The 17,521-nt window shown below is 31.6% G+C and overlaps 1 protein-coding gene across 1 annotated transcript in view; it reads left to right on the forward strand.

The window, feature by feature from the left end:
- The window catches only part of LOC143200771 (uncharacterized), a 183,759-nt gene extending 180,074 nt beyond the window's left edge, over positions 1–3,685 (forward strand). The window contains exons 13-14 of the mRNA XM_076411393.1: positions 1,960–2,214; positions 3,122–3,685. Coding sequence (XP_076267508.1) covers positions 1,960–2,214; positions 3,122–3,222 — 356 coding nt within the window. The 3' untranslated portion in view covers positions 3,223–3,685. The remainder of the gene's footprint in view (positions 1–1,959; positions 2,215–3,121) is intronic.
- The last annotated feature ends 13,836 nt before the right edge of the window (positions 3,686–17,521 follow it).

Here is a 17,521-nt window from a genome sequence, read left to right on the forward strand (position 1 = left end):
AGGATGCTAGCCGAAGGGTTGAGTTCGTCAAGTAAGCTTTTTGACTTTGAAAGGTGTCTTATTCTTGGATGAAGCTTATTTTCATTTTAATAAACATGTAGATAAACAGAAGTGATGTTACTAGAAAGCAAAAAAACGAAAATCAGACACCGAAAACCTCCTCCTCACTCTTCTAAAGTGGCCGTAATCCTTTTCTGTTTTTTCGCAAAAGAAAACCCGATATTTACAATGTATAGTTACATTTTGTTTACTCAAAATATTGGCCAAATCATTCCATACATTTTGTGGTACTTATCTGCCAATTAATTTTGAGTTTGTGTAGGTTCTTCGTCCCATAACTTCTCTAAATCCACATCTTCAAATATTTCCGGCCTACCAGCACGTCCTTTGTTTCAAACTTTTGTCGTAACCACATTTCATATGGTCCTATAGTTGGAGCAAGCTTTATCAGTAAACTATGACCTTCAGTGGCTTTTTTCTTTTGATGAGATGAGTTGGAAATACACGTTTTCAGGCACAAAGCCAGACTTTTCCAAAACATTACATCAAATCATAACATTGCTTACTTAGAGCTAGAGAAATTACCGACATACCTGGTATACAAACACGGATATAATGAAAAACAAAATAAATATAGCCGGCTTGGTGGCGCAGTGATTCGAATCCTGCTGGGGCATGGTCGTAAATTTATGTTTGTGATTGTTTAAAATTTGTGAATGCTTTAGGCAAGAGTGTAAAATCCGAGAAGGAAAATGATCCCAGTCACCCCAGTAACCAGGCTGGGTAAGACCGGATCTCTTCTGTCGGTGTCCGAGCCCACGTTATATAGTAGGTCCAGTCCAGATAAACCATAATTGGTAAAAGGAAACTTTAAAATATATTTTAAAAAACAAATAAATAAATATATTCAATTTACAGTAATAATAAAAAATTAACCAAGCGGACAATACTAATCAAATAAATAATATACATTTGATATATTTGGGGCCTTATTCCCCAAGGAAGAGAAGGTAGAGTTCAATATTAGCCGTTAATATATGTGCTATATGTATTTGTTTAAAATTAAAACCATTTGTTCAGGTTCATATCCCATCGTTAAATATTTACAACAATATTAATGAAGGGTAGAAGGATTGGATAAAATACATTTACCTGAATTTTATGAATAGTAAAAGGTAAATAGTAATCTAATAAAGAACTAACCGTATTAAACTTTTATTGTTTGTTGTTTTGTTTTTGATAGCATATCAGGCATAGAGAATCTTACGAGAAAATAGAAAACACTTTTTAGAATATTTTATCGATGATTTTGCGTAAAGTGTACTTCTTTGATGCATGAATGATGAATGAACCCCATCCATCAATATACTGATGGTTGTAGACTTGATCATAATAAACCAAGTACTTGTAATCACGTAATCTAGAAGACAAATTCTCAGCTAAATGAGCGTTCCCAAATTGTGGAGAATTCCCGTTAATTATCCGAATAATTTTGAGGAAATGTTCCATAAAATAATTTTTCATGGACTCTATGGCATATGATACATCTTGTCGTCGTGCTGATCATTTTCATCCATTTTAAGCATTAAGAAGTCCAATAATATATCGCGACATCAGACACCAATAATATTAACTGCCTTACAATACGTATTTTCGAAGAATCTGGTCCGGTATTCCTGAATATTCCCAATTGACAAAGTTATATCAATAATTTTATACAATTTTTTAATCAGTTTACCAACAATGGAAAGTACTTATTCACTTTTCGATATACCTTTATAGTCACCAATAAATAAGAAATATTAGGCGATTTTTTTACTCAAAGAAACATAAATTACCATCCAGACCATCCAAAAAAAAATAATAAAACAAAAATAAAACCGTCCAAGGACTTTCCATCGACAACATTTTCCCGCTACCCGCAAATATTATTAAGGAAATTTATTCTCTTCGTCGCAGAGGGAAAATCAATGGCCACCGCGTTCGACTGCAAGTACATAGAGACATCTGTCGGCATCAATCATAACGTCGACGAGCTGCTGGTCGGCATCTTGACGCAGATCCGCCTGAAGCTGGAGAATCCCGAGAGGTCGCGCGACCTGTTCCGCAAACGCAGCTCCTCCAAGAAGAACCTCAACAGGAACAAGTCACCGGCGTCGGGCACCGCGACGCCTACTAGCGGCAGCGTCCAGAATTCGCCGAAGAAGTACAGAGGTAAACATCATTCTATTTGCGTGTATATCTGGTTGCCTACATTGTGGATATAAAGCCAAATAAAACTAATTTTAATATAAAAATCACCGATAAATTCTTAATTTTGACTGATTGCTTCCTAATGGTTCGACCTGGGATAAATTGTTTGAGACAAATTTTAAAGTCCAAACCCTGTTAAAACTGTTGCCCTCTGTAATGGTATCTTGGTATTCAATAAAATTGAATAAAATCTACGAATTTTTATCTGTGTTCTATTGATCTTAAGCTGAAGTTACCATTATAAGGTACAAATATACTTAATTTCTTGATATTTTTTCCCCACGCCTATTGCGAACCAACATGCAAAAATATATTCACAAGATAAATGATGCATCATCTTTTTTCATGGCAAATTGCTGATATGGGCTATCCTATCTCCGATGAGTTATTGTTAACAGAAAATTTGTCATAAAACACTTTTTTAAATATTTTACTATGCTTCATTTCCTGGTAATTAGTCAATCGATATGAAAGAAATTTAGTAAAGCGTTAATATAATTGTGGTCAAGCCTAATATTCGTAAATTCATTTGAATGATAACAATTTAATTTTTTCATTTACTGATTTCCCAAAAATTTCCCTCAAAACTATTGTTCTAACGTAATTAAATTTATCTATACTTAAGAAAGATTAATATATATATATATATATATATATATATATATATATATATATATATATATATATATATATATATATATAAATTTGTGGGAAATCAGTAAATGTTGTCCCCAATTTGGGAAATTTGACTTGGATTATTGGATGAATTTAATATTTAACAACCATGATTATTGTTGAAATTACTCCTTTACCAACATAATAGCTTAGATCAAACATTCCAACCTTTAAATTTTGTTATGTGTTACAGGTAGTCGAACGTCAGCCAGCTTGAAGGTTCGAAGTCTCCTGGGAAAGGTGTGGGCTAGAGATAGCAAGTCGAAGTCATGCGAGAACCTCCACGTGCTCTAAGAATGCCTTCTGATCAGTACCCATGTCCCGAGTTCCTCACCTACTAGTTTTAGTTTAATGGAAAACAATGATCGACGATAGCCCGACAGTTATTTTATCAAACCGAGGATCAACGGGGTAGAAAGAAGTAGAAGACGTTTGCCATAACCTAAGATCTCGATCGTTGATGGTCTTACCTCGGCCTCGTTATATTCGCCCGACATGCGATTTCTTTTTACCGTAAAGAAAACGTATACACGTCGAGCGCTGATCCATTGAAAAGACAAAAAATTGGTAATAAATACGCTTAAAATATCACGCTTAACACTCAGATCATCTAAAATAAACCGACAGGGTGTTATTTAGGTCGTATCCCCAAAAAGGAAATCCAAATAGTTCGTAATGTTAAGAGTTTTAGTTTAGGATATTTTTTTACTTTTACATAAGTTGACTCGTGGTAATGAATAAAAACAAAAGAACGCCTTCGTTTCGGACCGTTTCATTTTAACAGTATTTTACATTCACCAACTAACCGTTCCTAGTCAGTTAGTTCGTCCCGTACCCTCCGCAGGAGCAAATACAAAATATATTGTCGAAAACACCAATGATTCAAAAATCATAATAATAATGTCCTTTTTAAAAAAAATCTTAAGACATCTTGTACTTTTAATGTTAAATGTTCGATGAAAACTAAAAAAAATACAAAAAAAATATCAACTTGGGTCCATGTTTTTAGATATAACTCTCTATATTGTATATTAGACTACAGTACTAACATATATCAAGAAGTGTTGGTACTAGCAAGGTCAAGCTTTAACAAAATGAGATATAGTGTATACATTTTTTAGATGTCAGTATACAAAGCCGATCAATCTTCGTCCACCATCAACACCTGATGTTAAACCAAGTCGATCGGCGATGTGGAAGCATTTAATTTATCAACCAGTATTATTACAGAAATAGTATAGGAGTAGTTATTTTTGTTAAAACTGTTTCGAGTCGATAGCGATGTAAATGATGAGAATCGGATAGAGGCGATGACGGCGCTCGTATCGTTGTATAAAGGCACAAGAAAACCCAGAGGAATTGATGTTTGCGTCGTCGCCTCACCGCAGTACTGAGTTTCCAACGTGAGCTGTTTAATTTTTGATCAAAATGTTACCTTTAGTTAGTAAGCGAAACTAAGATAAGACAAATCAAAAAAACGTTGACGCGAGAGTTCGATGATTGTTAGCGTCATCCAAATAGGGGCGTTTAGAATGTGGTAGAAGACCGTCTTTTATTACATAGAATCCTAGATTTGTTCAATCGATTCAACTCCAAAAAAGACAATCAATTTTTTAACCGACACCAAATTATTGTTAACTGGCCATCATTTTTGTTAGAATAAAAAATAATCTAGGGGTAGGAAGAATCTGAGAATCAAAATACAAAGTTTTAGCCTTTGTGTTCATTAAAATCTACACAATGACATCTTAAAATTAGCTATTTTAAATTATTTTTTCATAAAATGACAGATCTACAATTCTACTTGGCAATTCTACTGATCTGAGATCAAATTTATATGAAATTATTATGAAAATAAAAACATAAAAAGTATTTAAACTGTTTAATCGAATATCAAAATTTTTCACAACAATTTTAATCTGATGAAATACTTTTACTTTCACAAAATCCACAAATCTTTAGCTGCTGACAGTTATGGAGTATATTTGTAGCAAATATTCTCTAGACTCTGCAGAAACCGAGTACCTAGTTACTAGTACTGGGACTAAAACCTCTTTACCTATTTGCAAATCTATTACCTTGATAATATTTTTAAGGCATTTTTATATGATATGAGCTCGGTATGGAAAGATTGTATTTTCAAACACAATTTAATTATCTAATTGCTCTATACTAAAACCAGAAAACCCTTTAATCTTATTCAAATTAAATAAGTGTTATTAAGTCCAACTATGTTATTGTTGTTTTAAGTTGAAACAACCCCTTTTGGGCATTATATTGAAGCCTTCGAATACCTGCTTCATTTATATTGTCAAAAAAACTATTTTTCTAAGTTAATCTAATTTAAAGATAACAAAAAAGAAAATTACGTAATTTTAGAAACGATTATTTTCCCCTTTTAATAAAATGTAATTGAACATTCCTTTTCAAGTTATTTTTCATAAGAAATATGATGAAAAATATCCAAAAAATCTTGCCTATTTCAATCCATGTATATTTCGTATTTCATAAACCTTTGTTGAGATTACCCACAATATTTACTCTGCCTTCATTCCTCATTCTTTTTGAAGACTGCTACTGTAATGTACACCGCTGTAAACATTTTGAGTATGTAATCTTGTTGATTAAATGAGACTATTCTATAGAACTAATGGTTTTCAATAAGTTTTTGTCGGTCAATTTTTGAAACAATTATTTATTACTTACCATTATTTACCGAAGATCAATACTCAAAGATATCAAAAATATTTTGCCTTGTGATCATCATCATCAGCATCAACGTTATATAGATAAATTGATGAATTTTACACTAATATATATTACAGCTTTCAAGAACAAAACGTTAATTGATTATGGTTAATATAACAATAATTTGGTGTTCAAACACGTAGAGTTTTGAGGTTTTCTACCCATTTTTAACCCGCACCCAATCAACAAACAAAACATAAGGGTTTGTAATTTGTTGTGAATGCTTTAATTTGTTAAAAAAAATACATAAAACAAATGACCAATTATTTGGGGCCTTTTTTAGTCATCTGTCAATGTTATTGGGAGTTAGGAACAAGAAGCCTGCCAACTGAGATTCTTTCGTTTCATTGTTTTCTCTCTCTCTCTCTCTCTCTCTCTTGCTGGGAAGGCAGAGAACCCGAAGCCGCCTTTGATAAAAACGTTTTCGTTTATTTGCAACCGATTTATATCAGAGTGAAAACCAACCAAATCATATCTTCCATTTTTGCCGTCATGTATATGTGTAGAACCCAATAAATAATATCGTTTTATTTGTCTCAATATAAAAAGTTCGGTATATCGGGTGAAACTCTTAGCATAGTACTGAGGCCAGTGTTAATTTACAATCCCCTCTTCCCAATACGTGTGTATGTATATTGAATAGCAATAATAAATATTAAATAATATCCGAAATACCCCGTCCCGTGGTCTCCCTCGCCCTCATCACAAGCCAGAAATTGAATAAGGCGATCTATTAGATGTTTTTTGACTTCATATATATTTGTCATTGAATACATAGAATATGTTAAACACAAAACTTATATATTATAACATGCACAGATCGGAATTTTTGAATTTGTAAATTTATATATCTATTATTATATTACATAGTTATAGAGGATATATATTAAGGTAATATTTATTATAAAATATTTGCTGTCTGTCGGGTTTTATTTAACTTCCCTTTCCATCAACATTTTCTCAACTATTTTGTAGGAAAGTACTAGAAAGAGACTTAATTTATTTATAAAAATTTCTAATCAAAAGATGCTACATCTGATGAGTACGCTGAGCATGGTAAAACTTCCCGATCAAACTGTAACAGTGTATCACAGATACCAAAGTTTTCATGCAAAAGAATGACCTTGCCATAGTTTTTCACTATTTGTAGTCCATTTCTTCAGCAATACTGCGTTCAATTTGTTCATTTGCCATCAGTTGACTGATAGCAACAGTTTCATTCGGTTTTAATAGTTTGCAATACCCTAAGCTTAATAATCCTTGCACATGTACAGCAAAGCCATGAATATTCCGCTTTCGGTATTAATGTGGAGTTAGGTTAGGTTCTTAAACTGTAATTGATATTAACAATTCATTTCTTAGTATATGTGTGTAAGCACTTCATAGATTATGCAGTGTTCTACATTTTTCAAACACAATATAGCATGATATACGTGAAATTGATTGACCAATAACGTGGTATGTGTAGCTTACTGATATTTAAAGAGGTTTTAAAAATATATACATAATTGTTTCAAACGATGCTTGAAAAAGTTTTGAAGAAATAGACATAATGAAATATTGACCCTAAATTCATTAAAACATATTTTCAATTATATTTTGAAAACAATTAGTCGCATAGCAAAAATAGTGGGTTTACTGTTTTTTTACCCCAAAATTGATGAAATGTGAGAGTTTCAACTCATTTTGCCACATGAAAATTTTTCACCTTTTTTCCATATATATACTCAGGAAAAATCGCGATTTTTACCCATTTTCAAACATTTCCTCGTAACATTTGTTTAAATCGAGATAGATTGATGCAAACATCAAGTTATATGTAAAATGGGATGGTCAATAACGTGGTATAATTATCTTTTCGGTATTTAAAAATGTTTTGAAGATATAGACATAATGAAATATTGACCCAAAATTCTTTAAAACATATTTTCAATTATATTTTGAAAACAATTAGTCGCATAGCAAAAATAATGGGTTTACTGTTTTTTTACCCCAAAATTGATGAAATGTGAGAGTTTCAACTCATTTTGCCATATGAAAATTTTTCACCTTTTTTCCATGTATATACTCAGGAAAAATCGCGATTTTTACCCATTTTCAAATATTTCCTCGTAACATTTGTTTAAATCGAGATAGATTGATGCAAACATCAAGTTATATGTAAAATGGGATGGCCAATAACGTGGTATAATTATCTTTTCGGTATTGAAAAATGTTTTGAAGATATAGACATAATGAAATATAGACCCAAAATTCTTTAAAATATATTTTCAATTATATTTTGAAAACAGTTAGTCGCATAGCAAAAATAATGGGTTTATTGTTTTTTTACCTCAAAATTGTTGAAATGTGAGAGTTTCAATTCATTTTGCCATATGAAAATTTTTCACCATTTTTCCATATATATACTCAGGAAAAATCGCGATTTTTACCCATTTTCAAACATTTCCTCGTAACATTTGTCTAAATCGAGATAGATTGATGCAAACATCAAGTTATATGTAAAATGTGATGGCCAATAACGTGGTATAATTATCTTTTCGGTATTTAAAAATGTTTTGAAGATATAGACATAATGAAATATAGACTAAAAATTCTTTAAAACATATTTTCAATTATATTTTGAAAACAATTAGTAGCATAGCAAAAATAATGGGTTTACTGTTTTTTTTACCCCTAAATTGACGAAATGTGAGAATTTCAACTTATTTTGCCATATAAAAATTTTTCACCATTTTTCCATATATATATATACTCAGGAAAAATCGCGATTTTTACCCATTTTTAAACATTTCCTCGTAACATTTGTTAAAATCGAGATATATTGATGCAAATATCAAGTTATATGTAAAATAGGAAGGCCAATAACGTGAAATAATTATTTTTTCGGTATTTAAAAATGTTTTGAAGAAATAGACATAATTAAATATTGACCCAAAATTCTTTAAAACATATTTTCAATTATATTTTGAAAACAATTAGTCGCATAGCAAAAATAATGGGTTTACTGTTTTTTTACCTCAAAATTGTTGAAATGTGAGAGTTTCAATTCATTTTGCCATATGAAAATTTTTCACCATTTTTCCATATATATACTCAGGAAAAATCGCGATTTTTACCCATTTTCAAACATTTCCTCGTAACATTTGTTTAAACTGAGATAGATTGATGCAAACATCAATTTATATGTAAAATGGGATGGCCAATAACGTGGTATAATTATCTTTTCGGTATTTAAAAATGTTTTGAAGATATAGACATAATGAAATATAAACCCAAAATTCTTTAAAACATATTTTCAATTATATTTTGAAAACAATTAGTCGCATAGCAAAAATAATGGGTTTACTGTTTTTTTACCCCCAAATTGATGAAATGTGAGAATTTCAAATCATTTTGCCATATGAAAATTTTTCACCATTTTTCCATATATATACTCAGGAAAAATCGCGATTTTTACCCATTTTCAAATATTTCCTCGTAACATTTGTTTAAATTGAGATAGATTGATGCAAACATCAAGTTATATGTAAAATGGGATGGCCAATAACGTGGTATAATTATCTTTTCGGTATTGAAAAATGTTTTGAAGATATAGACATAATGAAATATAGACCCAAAATTCTTTAAAACATATTTTCAATTATATTTTGAAAACAATTAGTCGCATAGCAAAAATAATGGGTTTACTGTTTTTTTACCACCAAATTGACGAAATGTGAGAGTTTCAACTTATTTTGCCATATAAAAATTTTTCACCATTTTTCCATATATATACTCAGGAAAAATCGCGATTTTTACCCATTTTCAAACATTTCCTCGTAACATTTGTTTAAACTGAGATAGATTGATGCAAACATCAAGTTATATATAAAATGGGATGGCCAATAACGTGGTATAATTATCTTTTCGGTATTTAAAAATGTTTTGAAGAAATAGACATAATAAAACATAGCCCCAAAATTCTTTAAAACATATTTTCAATTATATTTTGAAAACAATTAGTCGCTTAGCAGAAATAATGGGTTTACTGTTTTTTTACCCCAAAATTGATGAAATGTGAGAGTTTCAACTCAATTTGCCATATGAAAATTTTTCACCTTTTTTCCATATATATACTCAGGAAAAATCGCGATTTTTACCCATTTTCAAACATTTCCTCGTAACATTTGTTTAAATCGAGATAGATTGATGCAAACATCAAGTTATATGTAAAATGGGATGGCCAATAACGTGGTATAATTATCTTTTCGGTATTGAAAAATATTTTGAAGATATAGACATAATGAAATATAGACCCAAAATTCTTTAAAACATATTTTCAATTATATTTTGAAAACAATTAGTCGCATAGCAAAAATAATGGGTTTACTGTTTTTTTACCCCAAAATTGATGAAATGTGAGAGTTTCAACTCATTTTGCCATATGAAAAATTTTCACCTTTTTTCCATATATATACTCAGGAAAAATCGCGATTTTTACCCATTTTCAAACATTTCCTCGTAACATTTGTTTAATACGAGATAGATTGATGCAAACATCAAGTTATATGTAAAATGGGATGGCCAATAACGTGGTATAATTATCTTTTCGGTATTGAAAAATGTTTGGAAGATATAGACATAATGAAATATAGACCCAAAATTCTTTAAAACATATTTTCAATTATATTTTGAAAACAATTAGTCGCATAGCAAAAATAACGGGTTTACTGTTTTTTTACCCCAAAATTGATGAAATGTGAGAGTTTCAACTCATTTTGGCACATGAAAATTTTTCACCATTTTTCCATATATATACTCAGGAAAAATCGCGATTTTTACCCATTTTCAAGCATTTCCTCGTAACATTTGTTTAAACTGATATAGATTGATGCAAACATCAAGTTATATGTAAAATGGGATGGCCAATAACGTGGTATAATTATCTTTTCGGTATTTAAAAATGTTTTGAAGAAATAGACATAACAAAATATAGCCCCAAAATTCTTTAAAACATATTTTCAATTATATTTTGAAAACAATTAGTCGCATAGCAGAAATAATGGGTTTACTGTTTTTTTACACCAAAATTGATGAAATGTGAGAGTTTCAACTCAATTTGCCATATGAAAATTTTTCACCTTTTTTCCATATATATACTCAGGAAAAATCGCAATTTTTACCCATTTTCAAGCATTTCCTCGTAACATTTGTTTAAACTGAGATAGATTGATGCAAACATCAAGTTATATATAAAATGGGATGGCCAATAACGTGGTATAATTATCTTTTCGGTATTTAAAAATGTTTTGAAGAAATAGACATAATAAAATATAGCCCCAAAATTCTTTAAAACATATTTTCAATTATATTTTGAAAACAATTAGTCGCTTAGCAGAAATAATGGGTTTACTGTTTTTTTACCCCAAAATTGATGAAATGTGAGAGTTTCAACTCATTTTGCCATATGAAAATTTTTCACCTTTTTTCCATATATATACTCAGAAAAAATTGGCATTCAGTAAATGATCTGAATTTTTCGCCCAAATAAATTGGATAAAATAAAAAACTAAATGATGACTTAACTCCAGCACTATTAGCACTAATATACAGCACAGAGCTAATACAAAATACATGGAGGACTGAATATATGTAACTGATAAATTAAGGAATATAAAAGCATTCCGATCATATGAAGAAACAGAGAGCGGTCAATATAACAGTTCTCAATAGTTTTTTAACGAACAAAATCAAAAAGGCATGAGAGAACTAGATTGAGAGAAGCAAGAAAGAAAAAACTTGCTTACTATGTATTAAGAATTAAGTAGAATCTCCAAAAAAACCTAAAACTGAAACAAGTTTTAACAGGGATTGAAAAATCGCCTTCCCAACTCCAAAAGAACAGAAACAGAATTACGAAAATAAATGTGAAAGAAACAAAACATTATTAATAGAATGTAAATAATCATAAATGAAGGAGAATTATAGACGTTTTTAACTAAACGAAATTATATAATACGGTTAACTAAGACGACCATTCACTTGATCTGACAAGATGAACAACAATGATTCGCTGACACAAAGAATCGTCGTATGTTTGGCGTTTGCACTTCCTGATAGCATCAAACGGGTATTATAACGACAATCTTATTAAAACCCGCATAAATTTTCCGGTCTATTATATTAGTGGCAGTGGACCTCTTCATCGAGGCAATACATGGCGCGCACTCGAGATATTCTATGCTTCCTTTTACCAACAATGGAAGCTACAGAATTATTCATTGTTGTTAATGATTTCGCACATAACTTGGGCGCATCCACCATAATAATTTTACAACAAAATGGTGAATGCCCGAAAATCGATAAAACTCTGACATCAAATAACCGAGAGAAAAAAGAACGAATATTTCCCATTAAAACCGCGCTAAAAAGGGTAATTTTCATGGCGTGCCGCAAATAAAATGTAATTTCCTAACGGTGGCAGAACCGAGAGGAGAAAAAACACTAAAAAGAAAATAATTAGGGGGTCTCAAGACGGAGAAGATTTCCCAGATGGTTTAGTCCTGTTCCCGCTGACAATCCCGGAAAAATAAATTGTTATAGGTCGCCTTTTTTCCATCGTTCCTCGCTGCCTCTACATAATAATGAAAATAAATATCTTCCGTGAAAAAAATACACCAGAGAGCGTAAACATAAATAAAAAAGAAATATTCCGTTATATATATATATATATATATATATATATATATATATATATGTGTGTGTGTGTGTGTGTGTGTTTTAAAGAAACAAACAATTAAAATTTATAAGTGATATTGGCACCTTCACCATATTAATTTTGCAACAGAATGGTGAATGCGCAATGGATTTTTTGAAATTTCTGTTATTTTGTAACAGTACACCCATACCAAGTAACCTGTTCACTCCGTATTCAAAGGTTCCTCGTACATTAGCAACGCGGATCTCGTTGGATGAGATGATAGAGCACGTCGAACAACTCTGCCGGTTAAATAGTCTACGTACTCGAAAGCGTTTCACGCCAGAGAATGCGGAAATGGCGTTTGTTTAATTAGCAACATGTCTCAAACCTGTGCACCGTCATTACCGTATAATCGAACTTAAATAAATCTGTTTTATTTTACACAACGTGCGCTGCCCGTCACCAACCGTTCCATTTCTGTTCGGATTCAGTGGAACATTTTTTAAATCTTTTACGAAACAGTAAAGGTAACCGGAAAAACGGAATCCGCAATTATGGGCTTTACGGTTAGGAGTAGATTTGTTGAAAAAATATCGATACATCGATTTGTCGATATTGATATCGATATTTTTCAGAGATAGTTATTATTTAAACATATCGATTTTTTCGAAACCAATTTCTTTTGGGATTCAATGGAACATTTTGTTCTACGAAATAATAAAACGAACTGGTAAAATGAGCTTTTCGGTTAGAGATTAGTTTGTTGGGAGATTATCACAATGTTTTGTCGATATTGTTAGTTCGATATATCGACAATATCAGCAATATTTATATTTTGAAATGTCGCTGTTTTCAAAGTTAATTTCTGTTGAGATCCAATTAAAAATTTTGAAAATCTTTTAGGAAACAGTAAAATTAACTAAAAAATAGGAATTGTGATAATAAGCTTTATGATTAGGAATAGGTTCTTAAAAAATTACCGATTCATCAATTTATCCATACCGTTGAGCGATATAATACTTGCGTATATGGATTTTCATAACAAAACAACAACAAAAAACCAAAAATATTAAACCAAGTCAACATATTTAATTGTATGCGTCATATATTATCTTCATGACAACGTCACGCCATTTTTATATGCCATTATTCACTTTTAACCCTGCCTTGATCATTCTTTACCATCTAAATTTAACTGTTATTCCTGTTAGTTCGCTAAATTAATTGTTATATTCTGCGTCAGAGGCAGCGACGAAAAAAACGCGAAAATTTATAATACGTGGACCCCTGACAGACCTCCGAGGTCGAAATTAAAATAATTAGGTCGAACACACCAGAGACAGGCATAAAATTAATATTCGAACTCCAAACAGGCGGTAGAAAATATTTAATTAACAGGATATATTAAAATACAACTGACCGCTTGTTGGGGAAAATGATAATGCCTGATAACACCGAGAAATTTCTGATGCGGTCATATAGTTAGGAAATGAAGTCTGTCAAAATACAGCTTGCATACGAAAATGCTACTTAGTGATTTTAGGGATCTGATTTGCAATATTTGTGGGCAGAAAAACAAAAACTGCTAACTTTATCGAAAGCTCGAGTAACAGCTAAAAATATTACAGAACCAACTTTATTTCCTTGATCAACTTGTCCACTTCAATATCAAGCTCTTCCTCACTCTGTATCCGGTCTCCCAAGTTGTTCTAATATTACTCCAAAAACAGTCCAATCCCCTTATAGTCAGCACAATTAGTGAATGGTCTGAATTTCGTTCTAGATTTTCTTCATTTTGCATATGATTACTTAAAATGTTTCCAATGATGTTGGCACATATACAGGTTTACCTGTCGAAATAGATTCACGACCATATGATTGAATGACATTAAACAATTATCTACCCTTGGTTGCAACCAGTCTCGATTCCCAATGTGCATGTTTAGCATAGTAGTCACTGTCTATAACAAATCGATTTCCCAGTGTTTTAAAAAAACTTTTATATCATTGAAATGTGATACTGTGCTATATAAACTGGCTAGCCCAACATAATCCCATTCAAGGGTGATACACTGATTATAGCGACCCTCCAACTTTTCGATACCATTTTCCTAGAACGATTGGTCCTTTGCTTCAAGATCGGCCTCAGTTTCGGCGATCACCAATTCATTCGACGGAAATTTCTTCCCAGTGAGCATTCTTTTGAGATCTGAGAACAGGAAATAGTTGGTGGGGGCTAGATCTGGAGAATACGGTGGATGACTTGTGACACGGTGCATTGTCTTGGTGAAGCAGCAGTTTTTTTTCTTCAAATGCGGAAAGGTTTCGTCCTTCAAACGGTCCAATGACGCTATGTAATAGTCGCTGTTGATGGTCCTTCCTTTTTCAAGGTAGTCAATGAAAATTATTCCATGTACATCCCAAAATACAGATGCCATAACCTGCCAGCCAACTGTTGCATTTTCCCAAGCTTTGGAGCGGGGTCATCGGATGACTGTCGATTGGACTTCGGAGTAAAATAATGGAGCCATGTTTCATCCATTGTCACATATCGGCGCAAAAACTCGGGTTTATTACGCTTGATCATCTTCAAACACTGCTCCTAATCATCAACTCGCCGTTGTTTTTGATCAAAAGTGAGCTCGCGCGGCACCCACTTTGCACAGAACTTTCTCATACCCAAATATTCGTGAATGATTTGGTGTACATCTTTAGTTCATATCTTTAGAGTGTCTGCTGTTTCATTCAGTTTCAATTTACGGTCATTAAAAATCATTTTGTGGATTTTTTAAATGTTTTCGTCGGTAACAACCTCTTTTGGGCGTCCAACTGTATTTTTTCCCGTCAAAAAGCAATATTTTATCAACATGCGAAACTCCTTTTTAACCATTTTTTTCACACAACAAAAGCTGCTCACTTAAAATACTATAATTCACAAACTAATGATCCGACAGCTGTCAAATTTTTACGCGAATCTATAGAGGGTTAAGACTAAAAACATATTTAATTCTAATAACGCAATCTATGTTTAAAAAATACATTTTTAAAGTGAGAAAATTAGAATCGAAATATATGCAAGCACCTAATAAAAGTGACTAGGGCAAATTTACTTAGTAGCTCTAACTTGTACAATTATGTAGGTTTTTGCCATTATTCCAACCATTTCATCATACGTCGATTAAGATTCAACGAGCGCCCGCAAAATGTTTATTTAATGATATGTGATTATGCCATTTTTGTTTCTTATTTTTGCCTGTCGTCGATACGAATTTATTCTGTCCGATGACCCACTTCCAACGCTCCAAGTAGGTGAAGAAGATACGACAAAGAGATTCGGTAAAACATTGAATTTAATTCTGCGTTAAATTGGACAGAGATGTGACGGAATTTCGCTCGATGTCTTATTCTTAAAATCGATAAAGGCACAATACCAAAATGGTCCGTTTTTTTCTCTCCTTTCCCAAATATCTTCGTCGAAATATTCAAATGGTGGTAAAATCCGACACAATGCAATCGCATTTCGATCACGTAGTTTGTTTAAGTTGGAATTGGATTTTTTCTATTCCTTCCGAACAATAATAAATATTAACGAACCAAATTGGATTTATAAATCGGAAATCGGAGACGGTCTGGTACGGTTTTTCTGACTCAGCGCCTTTACAAAGAGATAATATCAAATGGTGAATGCGAAAAAATTCTAGTTACCGTGCTCTTCTTTTTCATTGTATCCTAATTTTTATGGTTTCCTCATAATTGTTAACAATGACGTCACTAAATAAAACGAACATTTATTTCAAAAGAATGTTAAAAGAACATTTTCAAAAATCGAAATCGTCGATTTTTTAAAGAAAGTATCGTTAGATATAAATCAAAATATCGAAAATTTGAGTGCAAATTAAAATATGCTGAAAACCTAGAATGTCTGGTTGGAAAAGTAGGGTTAGAATACAAAAATATTTAAGTTGGTAAAAATAAATATCGATTTTGTTTGCTCGATATATCGATATTTTTATCAAGTATAGATATTTGTAAATGAGATTATCGAACTTTAAAGTGCAAATTAAAATATCGATAATAAAAACCTAGGATTTGATTTAATTAAATATTCTTTAAAATAGCAATAACAAAAATTAATCGTAGATGTTCTGCTACGGTTTTCGTTCATATCAAATTTCATATAAATTCTTGTTAACGTGCTGTACTTTTTCGATACATTTTAGCCGATACAGTTTAAAATATCGATATTAACAACCTAGAGTTCTTTGAGAATGGTATTGAACTTTAATTTTTTGAGTTTTTTTGGGATTTTTCCCCCGGATCATTAAGTGAATTTTGCGAGAATCGTTAGAGAAGTAGGGTTGTAGTGAATAAATATCGATATTGGTAAAAATAGGTATCGACAGTTTTAGATCCCTATGAAGGTTTTGTTCATCTATACATAAGTTATATGTTAAGTTATTCCACAAATAAAAATATTACGATGGCACTGCGATTATTATTGCCAGAGACAACAGCGAAGAAAATTTTGTAGCAATTCTGATGATTCTGATCACAACTCTTTGATCATATAGCGTTATTCCATAACATTAAAATTGAACAACAAACATCAAGTTTAACTCATTGAAAATGTTGAGGTGTAAAAAGGTAATGTTAAAACAACAAATAAATCCTCATTTATTAGGATTAAAGATATATATTTGGGTAAAAATATTACAACTTATAAATTCGAGAGTAATCCATCTGGAACTTATAAGAGTTTATCAAAAAATGAGAAGCATTTAAAAAAATGTTTTTATGAGAGAAAATAGAAAAGAGAATTTTGACAGGGTTAGGATTGAATTTCGTTTGCTGTACAATGTAATTGAATACAACGAGAGATCGAACAATGCGTTAAGTTAATGTTTACAGTGTGTATGTTTTATAGATATATTATTATGTGACTGTAAAGATAAATGTACATTTTATGGACATATATACTGGACCTACTGTTAAATGTAGGTTCCGAAAAACGGTGCTCGGCATTAAGCCCATCAACTGACGAGTGACCAACTTGGAGAACATCCAAGAAGACATATGGTCTTACACAGCCTGGTTACTGGTGTAACTGGGATCATTTTCCTTGTCGGATTTTGTACTCTTGCCTGGAGAACAATCACAAATATT

Source organism: Rhynchophorus ferrugineus, unplaced genomic scaffold (assembly GCF_030347505.1).
Source record: "Rhynchophorus ferrugineus isolate W39M unplaced genomic scaffold, kcgeb_rfMv2 rfM8, whole genome shotgun sequence".
Lineage (NCBI taxonomy): Eukaryota > Metazoa > Arthropoda > Insecta > Coleoptera > Curculionidae > Rhynchophorus > Rhynchophorus ferrugineus.